At 36.9% G+C, this 14,301-nt stretch overlaps 1 protein-coding gene across 5 annotated transcripts in view; it reads left to right on the top strand.

Annotated features, from left to right (window-relative positions):
* SRBD1 (S1 RNA binding domain 1) overlaps positions 1-14,301 on the top strand; it is a 131,277-nt gene that overhangs the window by 18,800 nt on the left and 98,176 nt on the right. For all 5 annotated transcript variants that reach the window (XM_087775137.1, XM_087775133.1, XM_087775135.1 and 2 more), the window contains exons 12-13: positions 4,344-4,447; positions 9,090-9,197. In XM_087775137.1, the coding sequence (XP_087631263.1) occupies positions 4,344-4,447; positions 9,090-9,197 (212 nt within the window). The remainder of the gene's footprint in view (positions 1-4,343; positions 4,448-9,089; positions 9,198-14,301) is intronic.

The raw sequence follows: 14,301 nt of genomic DNA, 5'->3' as shown, positions 1-14,301 counted from the left end.
CAGAGGTACCTGTAGTTGTTCTCTTTGTAATAAGTAGGAATGTTTACTGTATTTATATCAGTAACTATTTGGTGAAAACTTGCTTCTAGAGAGGATGGAAAAGTCAATAGAGCAAGCTAAGACTACTGTGGTGACATATCACAAAGATTTGTAGATTCATCAGGAGATGAAGTGTTGTGCTGTATGGGTTTTTTGTTTGGGTGCTTTACTGTTGAATGAATACTTTGGCTGTCAAAGACTGTTTAGTTTTTCCTGCACCAAGAGTGGTGAATACTGAGACATGCAATGTGTATTGCGTGGACAAGTGTTTCCTTGGATGATGGTAGGATTTACTTCTTGTCTGAGGCATCCTTTTTTTTTTCTGTTTTAGATAAAGAAAACAGGGCTAGAAACCACATTTCCCAAACTTGGTCAGCCCTCTGACCATGTGGCTGTGCCATTTCTTATCCGGGATGTGTCCTCAGTTTGTCTGTTTGATGTTAAGATTAACTCAATCTGTTTTGGTTTATTTCTCCTTGTCTGTCACTAACCTTAATGCCTCTTTCTTTTCCCATTCCGGCTCTCCAGTAAAGTAATACCCACTAGTCTTGCAGCTGGTAGTCTTGTAGTCACAGGATGTTTTTGCACTCTTATGTGTTGTCTTTCATCTGTATATTACTGCTCTTGACTATTTTAACATGTTGAATATTGAATTGAATATTTCTCTGTTGTGAATCTTAAAAGTCTGAGTTGTTTGTTCTTCACTGAGGTGTCAGGGCTCTTTTCTACTAGTCAAGGAAAAAATGCATTTTGTGATCATCTCCGATATATGTGATTTGCAAAGTTCCCTGTTTTGTAAAAATACTGTAACTTCTCGTTTCTGTTGATTTTTGGTTCTTTGTTAGTTCTCCAGTTCCTTTCTTTGTCTCCCTTTTGTGTTTTGATGATGAAATAAGGAAAGAAAAAAATGTTTTCTTTATCTGCTATTTCTTCCTTCAGCTTAAACCCTAGTATTGTACTTTCAAAAGTCTTTCTCATAATCTTCAATTTCTTTATTACCTGACCTTACTACCCTGCTGATGCATATTACCAATTTTTTCCTCTTTTATTTTGTTGGGTTATAGCCATCCCTTTTAATACCTAAAAATCTTTAGTTTCTCCTTCACCTAAGACTTTGAAGAAATACTTCTTTTCTGCATTCAAAAAGCTGGTTAAAAATGTGTTCTTGAATGTGCTTTGGGAGAGGTGTAGATGTCTTCAAGTGAAGAAAATCTCTGGTTTGGTTCAGGATTTTTAAAAGAAGCTTATACCTCAAAAAGATATAGGGAAGCCTGAAACTCAGAGGTATTTATGAAATTTACTAATCCCCCAGGACTGCAGGTTAAATAGCTGTGCTTGAAGAACACTTGGAAAATTTGCTGTTTTGAAGACCTTCTCTACTCCTTTCGTGACTGCGCACAGACAAGTGTATCTCGGTGTGTTTAGCTAGAGGCAAAAGTAGAAGTCGGCTTTAAATCACCTCTTTGCAGAGTTGCAAACAAAGGATTCCATAAAATACTGCACTGAAACTGGTCATCACCTGAGTATGGAAGTGCTAGTAATCTTAAAGGTCTGTGTACAACCCTGACTCTGCTCTAGCTTACATGTAAGTAACGGGGGTGGGCAGTAGACTGGCATGTTACCTATACAAGAATAAGCTGTGTCTTTATGACCAAAGCATTTGTAGCCAAGAGCGTGCCTTGCAGCGTGTATTACAAAGAGGGGAACTGGTGTGCAGTAAACTGCAGCTTGGTTCTGCGGTTCTGCAGCTGTCGTTGCACACGCTGCAGTTCTGGGTTACTTTCTGTGCCGTTGTCGTTTTGTGTGTTGAGACATGCCATGAAATAATCAGGCCTGGTGTGGAGTCAGGTTGTTTGACTGAAAAAGTTAGAATACTGAACCTGAAATGAGAACAAAACCTTACTTGTTTAAAAAGCCTGACTCCAGATTTTTACACGATCGGATACCTGTGGGTGTTTCCAGCTGGAACATTTTGCTGTTGGGAGGTTCAGCCACAGTTCCCTCCTTTGGCAGCAAGGACAACCTGACTGGACTTTTAGGATGTAGTTGGGTAGCTATACCAACACTGTCATAACTAAGGAAAAAAAAAAATCCTTAAAGAGTTTATTTGAATTTTTGGCAAATTGTAAACAGTTCAGTGTTTTTATACGTATGCCTTGGGATTGCTTTCCTCTATTTGGAGATGACTGAATTGGTGGGAGGAAAAGAATTCATGAATAAAGTATAATGTTTGAGGCATGTGCTCTATTTTCAATCTCGTACTTAAAAAGGAATTGGAAATTAAAGTCCTTGGCAAAATACACAAAATTTATTCAGTGAGTCTAAGTAAATCTGAAACATAGAGGAGAGCTGTGCAATGTGAGGGATGTTGTATTTTTCTGATAAACAGAATAAGGTTTGATAAATCTTGTGACTAGATCAAATTATTGTTCTTGCTTTCTCTTAAAAATGTATGTTGTTTTTATTAACCTTTCCCCTGGATCTGTTCCAGTCTTGCATAAAAACAGTCATTCTCCGGAACGGAAAGTTTACTTTGTGTCTAGAATTGCTGTATTTGAAGCTGTTACTTAAAAAAACAAACAAACAAACAAAAAAACCCCAACAACCAAAACAATCAAACAAAACAAACCTACTTTTACTATCTTAGGGGGAGAAATTCAGTAATTACTTTCTTAATTGAGCATTTCCTAGATGATAATTCTTCTCGGACTGCATGTAACTTACAACAGCATAGGCAGATTGTTTAAGAGTAAAAATGTAAAAAATACTGATGACTGCAATACAGCTGGTTTAAGTTCAGGTGACTGACACATTCTGTGGACGGAGTGCCAGGAAACAAAATGTGATGCAAATATTCACCCCACTAACAGCATGCTGAATTATAATTCTATCAGATGCATTCTCTGTTGTGAGCATCATTTTGATTGCATTTTAGCTTGACATTTAACTTTTTTTTTTAATAAAATCAGAATAAACATGAAAGCGTTTGATTTGTTAAAAAGTGTCTTTCTAATCTCTACACGAAAACATTTGCTTTGGCAGTCAAGGTACCAGATGCTATAATATTTCACATGCAATCTTTATTATTAGCTTTGTTGTTCAATGATATGTCAGGCCTGGTATGTCACAGGAGCAGTAAGGCTGAGGAATATAAATTGGTACTATGTCCTGGAGTCATTTTAAACCATTGTACTTAACATATGTGACATGTCTGAGTTAGCTAGTGATTGAATTAAAGTTCATGATTGACACAGAATGCTCTGTTGTGACAGTGCTCAGGGCCTGCTACATACAGCAACATGTGTAGTCATACAGGAATGTCAACTTCTAGCAGATTTTTTTTTTATTATTTTTTGCACTTTGAAGTATTTTGGAAGGGAAAATTAAATCTAAAACCATGCGGTTTTTATTTGTAGCTGCTTCTAACTGTTTTTCTGTTTCTAAAAATCTCTTGACCATTGAGTTTTCTTAATAAATACTATAAGGATTGCTTCAGGTGAACACTTATCATCTTCATAGAGATGCTAGACTAGTAGATAACCACCAGTATCCTCCAGGATCCACCACTCATATTGTGATCCTGGTTTTAAATGTAGAGCCGCAGACTTCCATTTAAAATAGAACTCTGTGTGCAGGTAGCACAGGTGTAACCACATTTAGCTTTAAATCATGAATATACAGTTGTGTACACGAGACTCTGCCAGAAATACATGCAGACATTTTAAGGCTGGAGCGTTAATAGTAACACAAAGACTGTATCTACAATATTTTTAGCTATTTATGAACTAGGTGTGAATAACTCAAAAATTCATCCTCTCTCAAGTTAGGCTGATTACCTTTCTGTCACAAGTTTTGATTCATAATTAATTTTAAATTTGGATTGATCTTGGGAAGCAAAATGAAGCCTGATGCTTAGGACTAACTTTTTCCCTTTCTGGTCTCTGGTTCTGATTGGAATCACTTTTCAATTCATTTCTTGAGTTTTAATTTGGGTTATTAAACAAGATTTTTTTCCAGCAACTAAATTCATGCCGACTTGTATTATAAGTGTGTTTAAGATAAACTGGATCTTGAGGTTGCAGACTCCAGGGAAAAATATATGATTTGTTATGCCACGGCATGATTTAATCTGTGTTTAAATTGTGGATGTTATCTGTACATGCTAGTACTTTGTGAACTGATTTACTGTACCACCATCATGATTTGCTACAGAATGTCAAGCAAGCGCGTACACAAATGTTGATAAGTTTATCTTTTGGATATTTTGTGTGTCATCTGTCTCTGCCATTTATGTTTGCGCTCAGATTCTGGCCATTAACCGAGGGGAAAATCTGAAGATCCTGACAGTGAAGGTCAACATTCCTGACGGGGTGAAGAATGAATTCTGTTGGTGGTGTGTCAATGAAAGGTCTGCATGGATACATATTCTTACAGAAATCTTTTTTTTCTATAGACAGCTGCATGCTGAAATGTACCTCACATGTCTCGTTACATTAAGAGAACAATTTAAATTAATACTTATTAGATTAGATGAATTTAGCAAGAGGATAATTCTTATTCTGTATTTCCAAATGGTGTAGCATTATGCTGAAAAGATCATGCCTTTGGCCGTATTCAGGGAGTTCTGGCACCGTTCTTCAAGCAATTGAATTTTTAAAAATTTTGGGTGATTTTTTTATTTCTTACTGATTTGCTCTTACAAGTTGCTTTTTTTTAAGCCTGTGGTGAGATGTTTAAATTTGCATAGTTTTGAGGGGGTTTTTTGCCAAAGCTTAGGTTCAATATATGTTGTATTGTGCAATATCTCTGTCAGTCTTTTTCTTGGAAACTGTACCTTGATGTCCTCTGTTGGAGAATATTGTGATCCAAACTGTGCATCTTCCTTGCATGTATAAAAGACAGATTTCTCTTTCTCAATAGTTTGAGATATTGGGCATTGTTCTGAGGATGTCTTAGAAACTCCTACCTTTGCATCCTAAAATTAATAACCAAAAGAAGGAAAAAAATTAGGAAAAGATGCACTTTTTAATGTATAAAATTGTATACTGTGATACTGCTTTAGCATGTATTTTTCTTCCACACCAAGTCCAAGAAAGGGATGTGGTAAAAATGTTCCTTTTCACTGTAGAAATTTAATAACTTGGTTTCCAACACGGAAGCCTCTGAAAGAGTTAAAATATTCTTTGGCTAGATAACATAGTATGATCAAGGACTAATAGTAAGTACCTTTTTTTTTTTTTTTTTTTTTTCTCAGGGAAATATCAGGATTCATAAACACATCTAAGTTTCATTCTAGTTTTAATACCTGTAATGGAATTTCTGTCCTCCCCCAAGATGTATATTCTGTAGGCAGAACATATCTGTCAGTCTTGCTTTTACAGCATCTGTGACAGAATTTGGAAGCACTGTGAGCCACAGATAATGGAACAGCTTGTCACTGCTACACAAATGAAAGTGGGATGTAAACTGAGATATTTTTGGTTGATTACGCTTTTGTGAGTCATCCAGAGATAAAAAGAATATTGACCTTGGAAACGGAACTAGTTATTAATACTTAGCATTCGTGAGGCTATATATGCTTATGGCTTTTTACTATTTAAGGACAACTTCTTCACCATCGGAAAACTTCAGAAGGAATGATTTTAGTAGATCCTGGTGCATTAACATCTAGGACAGATTCTGATCTTTCTCATTAGATTGACAACTGTGTTATCAAATTGACAGATAGTAATTCTGTATTCTGCCCTGCAAGCTTGGAAATGACTGTCCAAGGGTGGTAGTTGCATTATTTTCATTGCATCGATTTACTGGTGGGAGCAGAAGATTAAGAACTTTTGTTTGAGGCAAGGATTTCAAAACTTTGCAAAGGTATTAACTAAATTACTGAAGGTCACACACAAAATCAGTTGCAGAACCAGAAATTGCTACAGAGTTTGGCCAGTATTCTAGCCACAAAACAGTATCGCCTACTACCTATTGAATTAGTAGCAAATATGCTGACCTTTATGATTCTGTGATTCTTCTGAAGTGAATTTTTTAGCATTAAATGCCCCTGTGATGAAAAATGGGTTTGGAAGACTGGAGTTCTTCAGTATTGCATTGAGCTCCATGTAGATGCTCTCTAAGATGACTGTATTTTCTTTGCAAGTTCAGAATACTTATTAGCCTGTAGAAGCATCTATATTTCCTTGAAACTCAAATTTGTGCCGAAAACTTAGGAATATCCTTATGCCTGGCCCTATGGATTGTATTTTTCCCCAGAAGATGGCATCTCTGTGGTTTGACAGCGAACCTAGCTCCATTAACTCGAACAGCACTGATCCCAAAGACTTAGTTGTGAAGCGGGACACAGAAAAAGGATCAATGAGAAACAGCTGGAGTGGGGTTGCTTAGCTAGCTTTGAGTGTAAAGACAACATGGAGTTGCCCCTTGGGAAGGGGTGAGATTTTGTTCCAAAGTGGAATTGTAGCCTTGAAAATGAAGTTCAGTGTTTAACAAACTTTTTTTTCAGTTTCCAGACAAAATTCTCGGATCCTGTGTAAAGTCCATGGTACAGGCCTTCAAGGCATGCTTTGTCTGTGGTTACCATCTTGGTACAAGTTTTATATAATGTTTTGGAGGAAAACAAAGCTCTGCTTTTTGTGCTTCAGGTCTAAAGGCCTAACTGTGCTCTTCTTGGAACAGTCATTAATTAGTATGAGTCGTTCTTAATGTGGGCTGTGTTAGTTCTGTTGATAGTTTCACCCTCTGAGGTGTATCAGTAGTCTAAGCCATTTATGCTTATGGTGGTCCCTGTTGTGAGCACACGCATGTGGAGAGCTGATGAGCAGAGTAAGATGATATTATTTATGTGAAACTTTTCTAAATAGGGCTTCATTTAAAGGGCTTCAAAAGTCAGCTCTTGATTAAATAATCAAGAAAAATCTGTTCTTAGAGGGAAACTTAACTAGGCTGTGATGATCTTTAAAAATATACACACATGCTTTTGCTTTGTTTTTTGCAGTGAAGTGGATTTTTCTCTTTCCTCATGAAGTATTGGAATGATTAAAATGCAGTATTTGCTATGATTGAACTTAACTGTTTGGATATTTTTGTGTTTGTAGCGATTTCTAATAGAACGTTGCCTAAATAATTTTTACTTATATATATATGTATATATATACATATATGTATATCTGCGGTGGTAACCTATTTACAGAGAAAAGGTTTGCTAACTAGCTTTAAAGGATGGAAGAGGGGGGAAACAGCTGCCAGGTTTCCAAATTCATTCTTATTTGTGCTGAGGATACTTTCTGGGGGAGTATAGTCAAACTTGCCACCTGTAAAAACTTCTTTTTTATAGAATTGGATGGCAATAAGAAGGTTTAAAGACTTTGCCAGTTTTATATAGGTATGGAAAGAGTCTCTAGTTACAAATAAGTATAATAGAACTATTTGCAAAAACTGTTAGCAAAGTGATGAGGTCATGTGGCTAAGCACTCACAACTCTGCATGTTGTAAAACTAAATGGTAAACTTAATTCTGCTGCCATGTCTGTCTGCGTTAATGCAGTGTTGACTCGATCACATATTTCTCAACTATTATATGCACAGACACTTAGAAAAGCTGTTTCAGGAAATTGTAGATCCCCTGAAACAACTGAAAAGCTGTCTGGGTAGGAGCAATTTAGGATTCTCAGTATTTCTGAGTGAGTGCAAGTAAACAAAGTCAAAAGTAAAATTCAGTCCTGTTTTTGCCTGGGCCTGCGCCTGGACACATTATCAACTGGCCATAATTCTATCATGTTGCATTTAAAACAAACAAACAAATAAACAAAAAAACCCAAACAAAAACCAACCAACCAAAAACTTGCAAAACTTACCCAGACATATTAAAAAATATGTATGTATCTTACTTTGCAGTTAGAGACCCAGGCATGTAAAAAAGAAATACACTAAATGAAGAAAACTCCAAATGTTATAAATATTTTAAAAAGAAATAAACAGGTGGACTGTAACAGAAAATATTCATAGTCTTTACTTCTGTTTGGATATAATGTATCTGGCTGCATCTCCTCATCTTTCTCCCTTCTCATTGGGTGGACAATCTCAGTGAATCAGTTGTGCTTGTTCAAGGACATCTTCCCCCCTCGGTAATGTTGCCCAAAACAAAAAGATCAACGGAATAAATATGTGGGATCTCAGTTCTGGGGAGCTTTGAAACCAAGGTGTATTTTACGACAAAATTTGAAGTAATTGTCACTACAGCTATGGCCACTGTGCATAGTCTCCTTAGAAAAGGGAATGCTCCAAAGAGTTTGGTTTAGAAAATGTTGGGAAATAGTCTTGTGTTTGTTTGGCATTGTTTATTTTGTAAATAATATCCTACCAAAAGGGAAAACAATTTAAATATATCAGTAACAGATAAAAGAGAAAAATAATTTGCAAATTGTTTGGGTTTGGGCTTTTTTGTTTGTTTTTGTCTTTTTTAAGGACTGCTGCAAAATTGATAGATTTCATTTTGAGTTTGAATAGAGATACTCAAAGCATTCCAAATGAAATTTGAATTGGATTTCATTAATTTACATTAGTTTAGCTCTTGAATTTCTGTCTGGACACAGTTGCCTTACAGCAGTAGCTCTGAAGTGACACTCACAGAGGATGTTTAATCATTTTTTTTTTTATGTATTGAGGAATAGCAAATAATGCAACCCTAATGGTAATATGGAACCAAGGTCTTCATTCAGTTGTGTAAGCTTTGCCTTCTCAAAGTGACAAGTAACATTTTTTAAATATATTTTCTTTAAAACATAAAATATGATTACATTCTAATACCTAACAGAAAAAGAGAAAAGATAAGCCTTGTCCCTTGTCTGATAGTAGAACCATGACCAATTTCTCATTCCATGCATATTTGAAACTATGATTTCATTGCCTAATTATTGTAGTAATTCTGCAGTTTATAGGACATTACACTCAATGTAGAAGTCTTTTGAAAATTCTCTTTTTATCTGAGTTTTCGCATATGTTCTTAAAATATTTTTTGATTTTTATTTTTATGTTCTTTCGCAGGTGGAGACCAAAACAATTTTTAAAACCAGAATTAATGAGGATACTACGGAATTCGGTAGAGGATGCATATAAACGCCTTATATATCCTCTCCTCTGTAGAGAATTTAGGTAAGCCCAGAATGAATGTGTATTTTCATACTACCAATTTCTTAACAATTCCCTCCCCAACTTTTTGTTAGAATATCTTTTATCCGTTTGAAAATATCAGCATGTTCTTAATGCCCTGTGCTTACAGAAGAAATTAACTGTGTAGTCTTGGTTCTGTAGATTTAATTTGTGACCCTATCCAGTTTCGGCTACAGTAGAGAAACGATCTTTCTGTGAAGGTGTTTTCATGTTTACATATTTGTTGCTTGTACCTTTATCTAATAAAGTACAGTTTAGATCTACATTACCATAATAGTTGCATCTTTATCCTTGTATTAGCATAAACAATTACGTCACCGAATTTTCCTAGCACCTTTTCATGTCACAGCAATAGTACTGTCAGTGACATTGTTCTGACAACTCCTGTTTTACCTCTGAAAGAAATCAGCAAAGTAATTGTTGTGGTTGGAAGTGCCCCTCATGTTTGTCATCTGCACTTTGTGGTGAATAAATTAGTCATAGTGTTAGTCTGATACCATTTTGTGGGTATTGTGATGGCTCTAGAGAAGTCAGTAAACTTATTTCTGATGATACTGTAGTAATGATATCATCAGACAAAGTGTCACTTGTAAGATCTGCAATGTTGTTCTAAATTTAAAGGAAACTTAAAGCTTAGTATCAAAGTAACATTAATTAAGTAGGGTATTTTCATGGTGCAGTATGTGGAGTTTACCACATAATCGAAATGATATAACATGTCAAAAAGTCTACATTCTAAAAGAGTTATCTCCTAATGGCTAACAGTACTGATGGTGTGATTCTTCTCTTGAACACAAGAAAAGCCCCCCAAAGCATAACATGTTTGATTCTGGCAAGGCTTTCTGATATGTGACCTAAATGTTAATACCTGTTTTGAGGTAGTTCAAATGGAGTTTATCAAAGAGACCCTGTTTCTTGGACCAGCAGTGTTGAAATGCCTTGTATCAAAATGACATGTGTTGGTTATTTGGTACCTAAAATCAGCAATCACATTTTGAAAGGTAGTTCTTCTGTACCTGCCTGGCTGTGCTCTTATGTTTCTGTTCAAATTGGAGTTGTTTCCTTGTCACTTCTTTTCATGAGCATCATTGGCTGGCTGTTCGATGTTCTTCCCCTCTGAAAAGAACTGTCAGCTAAAGTTTTGAACAGCAGATATTTCTAATGGCTTTTGGGTTTCTTCACTACAGTATGTTGTGTTTGCTCATTATTTTGCAAGCAAGATTGCTTCACCTCTCTTGATTAGCGAGCCTGGTTTTTGCCACTGCGGATTTCACAGATTTTTGAAAGTGCTGAGTTCACTTTTTTTTTGTGACCACAGTACATGTAGCTTCTTTAGGGGAGGCACTGTGTCTATTATTTGGCCAAAATGATGAACATCTCATGATGGTGAGGCCAACTGTTGGCTTCTGTCACGTGAGTGTGAAAGTAGTTGTCATTCCTAGCCTTCTCTACAATCAAGCTCTTTTAAAATAAAGAAAAAAGACTTGCCTTTTAGTGGGGTTTGGTTCTATCATAAGTAAGCAAACTGACATAAGGGTTCTTCAAGGCTCTTTTATTGTGTTTTTGCTTTGTGGTTCCTACCACAGGACTGTCGTGGCCTGTGGGTGTTGTGTAACACTATGAGCTGCTACAGCAGTAGGTTGCTGAAGGTTTTCTGTTCTCTTAATTTAAAAAAAATAAAAAAAAAAAACAAAAAACAAAAAACAAACCACAAAACCAAAACGCTTCCTTCCCTACTACTTCCTAGATGTAGCTTGTAAGTCATAAATGCAAAGAATACAAACCTTGCTGCCTGTTCCTGAGTGGATGTCTGCTTACGTTTTACTCTTTGTGATAATTTTGCATGATTGGTGGTGTCTGGTTAAGAACAGCTGAAACATCTCCTACGGAGAGGAATGCAAAGCACCTGCCAGTAGTATTCCTGGTCCATGACCACTTAACCCTTATCCTTCTTTTATTCTCTTTCCACCCACACCAGAAGCTGATTTTTAGGACTCTTGCAAAGGGCTGTTAAAGTATTCAATACCTCCTTTTAGCATTAATATTTCCAACCCACCCCCCACTGTTCTTTTTTTCTTTTCTTTTATTATCATTAAATGTTGGAACAGAAAGTTTCCAAGAGTGTATTGAAATTTCTGGTGCTTCTAGTGATCAGAAGAATGAAACTTGCCAGCGAGACAGTTACCTTATTTATTGTTTAATTTCCTTTCTTCCACTCTGTCAGATACCATCATTTCTTGTATCTGGTATAATAATGTCCAGTGTTGCTTTTGGCTCTTTGAAATACATTTTATTTTGTTGCAGTATTGCATGGAATGGTTCCATCAGGATTTGATGCAAGTGATATGGCACGGACATATTTTTTAATGGATAATCCTTTCCTAATTTTCCATCCTTTCTCGAAGTGAGTGCTTTCTCTCCTCTGTCTTCAGGGACACAAACATTTCTCTGTATATCTTGTTTCGCACCTGAAGCTAGTTTGCAGATATTTTTCCACTGAAAGGATTGCCTCTCAGACTGTATGTGGAAGTGGGGAGTTTTAAATCTCAATTTAAAAACTGACTCTTGTAACATTGACTACAGAAGCTAGTAGGTCATGATTAGGTTATTTTCTTTTATTACAATATACCTGTTAGTGATGCACAGCCTGAGTGCTTCATAGAGCTCAAGAGAGGGGCTTGAAATTCTGACTTGGTTGATAATTTTTCATAAAGTAGCAACTGAAGGGTTTTGTTTTTTACAAAATAACCATTCCTCTTGTGTTTAGAGAGGAGGACTGCTATCTGCCTCTGCCTTATATCTCTGCGTTATTAATGAGAATTGTCACAAATTGGAAAAACATGAAGCTGGGCATCTTGCCATTTCTATGAAGCCAGTAGTGCACTGAAAGAGAGAACAATATTAGATTATTTGAGGTAGCTTGATATTTGTTCAAGGATCAAATGACTATCCCAAACTTGAAATTAAGGGCCAGTACTTGGGACGGTAGATCGTGTCATTGATACAAGTGTTGAGTGAGAGACAGTTAGAGAGAAAAGAGAGGTCTATATTGGAAATTAAAAAATACAGGATATTATGTAATAGAAAGGACATATGTTATGTTCCCCCTACGCACCTGGCACTTTCAGTAACATTTCCTGTTACTATAAAAGTTTTTGTATGTCCATGCCAATTTTAAACATGATTTCCATAAGGTGCACATAACTAATAGCATGTGTTTAGGGGCAATTTTAATTCCTGCACAAGTCTGCCTTCACAGGTGGACTGATGTGAATTTGCAGTGTGGGAGGACTTGGCCTTGTGGGCAATAGGGACCCCATATCTCTGGGATAGATGGAAAGCTGGAACTTGGCCTGTCTCTGTACGAAGCCTCCAGTCTAAGAGTGTTCAACCTTCCCTTGTTTACAAGCAACTTTTAAACTTCATTTCTATGCACTTGTGGCTGGTTGAATCTCTGTTGTGCGTGTATGTAGAAGATCCAGGTGGCTGTGAGGCTTAGGTATTTGCTTTGTCTTCTCTGGTCTCTCACAAGTGGCATCAAATTGTTCTGTCCCTGGACTCTCCTTGGAAGAAGCTCGTTCTGTGGTTTAGGTTATCTTTGTTTAACTTTTTAAGAATGGGAGAAGGATGCTGCAAGACTGAATGATGAGGAAATGAAATGGCCACTGAAATTCAATGGAGATGAGTGTAAAATGATGCTTGCAAGGGGAAGTAATTATCTTTTTATATAGAATATTATGAGCTCTGAGCTATCCTGACACTCAGGAAAGATGCTTTGGCACTGTGGAAGGTAACTCCACATAAATGTTAAATGCTCAGAAGATAAGATTATTTAGTTGAGGAATAAAGACAAAACAGAGAATCATTGATTTAGTTGGCCTGTATTTGGAGGATTATTGGCCATTTTGGTCCTCTCACCTTGGGGTGGGGGGCAGGAAAGTAGTAAAAGAATTCATTAAAACTGGAAAAGACTCAGTGAAGGGGAACAAGGTGTGAAATAATTTCTGTGTGAAAAAGGATTGACTAGGCTATGAAGCTTCAGCTTGGAAAAGAGAGGACTTAGAGATGAATGGTGTGTGAAGAGTGGCACAGGGTTTCTAGGGATAAATTTTTACTATTTTCCAGTATAAGACCTAGGCAGCCATAAAAATTAAAAAGAATTAGCTTTCAACCAAAAGGTGGCAGCTATTTGCACAGTTTGCGATGGACCTGCAGAACTCTCTGCCAACGGACTGTGTGGATGCAAGAAATGTGCATGGGTTCAGTATGAGACTGGATAGCTGGACAAGAGATCTGTAATGGGCCACTGAAGAGACAAATCATGTCAAGCTCAGGAAATACTTGGAGCTGGAAATAGTTGGAGGCTACGATGAGATTATGGGACAGGCATACTAGTGCTTCTGTATCAGCTCCCTAGGCAGCTGCTCATAGCCACACTTGGAGACAGGGTACTGGGATAGAGGGACCACTTACCTGAACTAGTGCAGCCACTCCCATATTCTTGTTTTTAGCAGTGGCAATATACAGAGTGTCTTCTCTTTGGTGCTGAGGGCACATTTGAATTGCTAAGGAGTCTTGGAATGCATGTACACCCTTCACCATCTCACTTTAAATCATGTCTGTGTTAATTTGGTATACTTGATAAAAAAACAAAAAGTATGGGGATATAAGGGAGCCTTTTGCTGTTGCATGCTTCCTTAGAAAATGTTGAGTCAGCAATGTGTGAAAGAAAATCTAGACCTATTGCTAGACTGCTTTACAAATGAGAGATGATGAGGACTTACCAGCTCTTTCTGCACCACTGTGGGATGAGACAGGGCTGAGCTGGTTGTTTGGTTGGATCCTGGGCAAGACTCTTAAGTTCTTCCACATGTGAAAATTGCTCAAAACAGCTTCATATCCCATCATGTCAAATAGCCCTTATGAGGGTTGTGTTTGAACTGTTTGTAGCCCGCTTGGGTCATGCATTGATTGACCTAAACAACTTGAGTAATTTCCCCCACCCAATTCTTATAAGGGTTAGTTAACTGGAATGCAGTTTTTTCTTTTGTAAAAATACACTCAGATATTTTTTTCAGTGATGAGT

The sequence above is a fragment of the Nipponia nippon genome, unplaced genomic scaffold (assembly GCF_047370975.1).
Source record: "Nipponia nippon isolate SJK-2023a ecotype South Korea unplaced genomic scaffold, ASM4737097v1 scaffold_4, whole genome shotgun sequence".
NCBI classification, from domain to species: domain Eukaryota; kingdom Metazoa; phylum Chordata; class Aves; order Pelecaniformes; family Threskiornithidae; genus Nipponia; species Nipponia nippon.
This window is presented reverse-complemented; position numbering and strand designations above follow the sequence as displayed.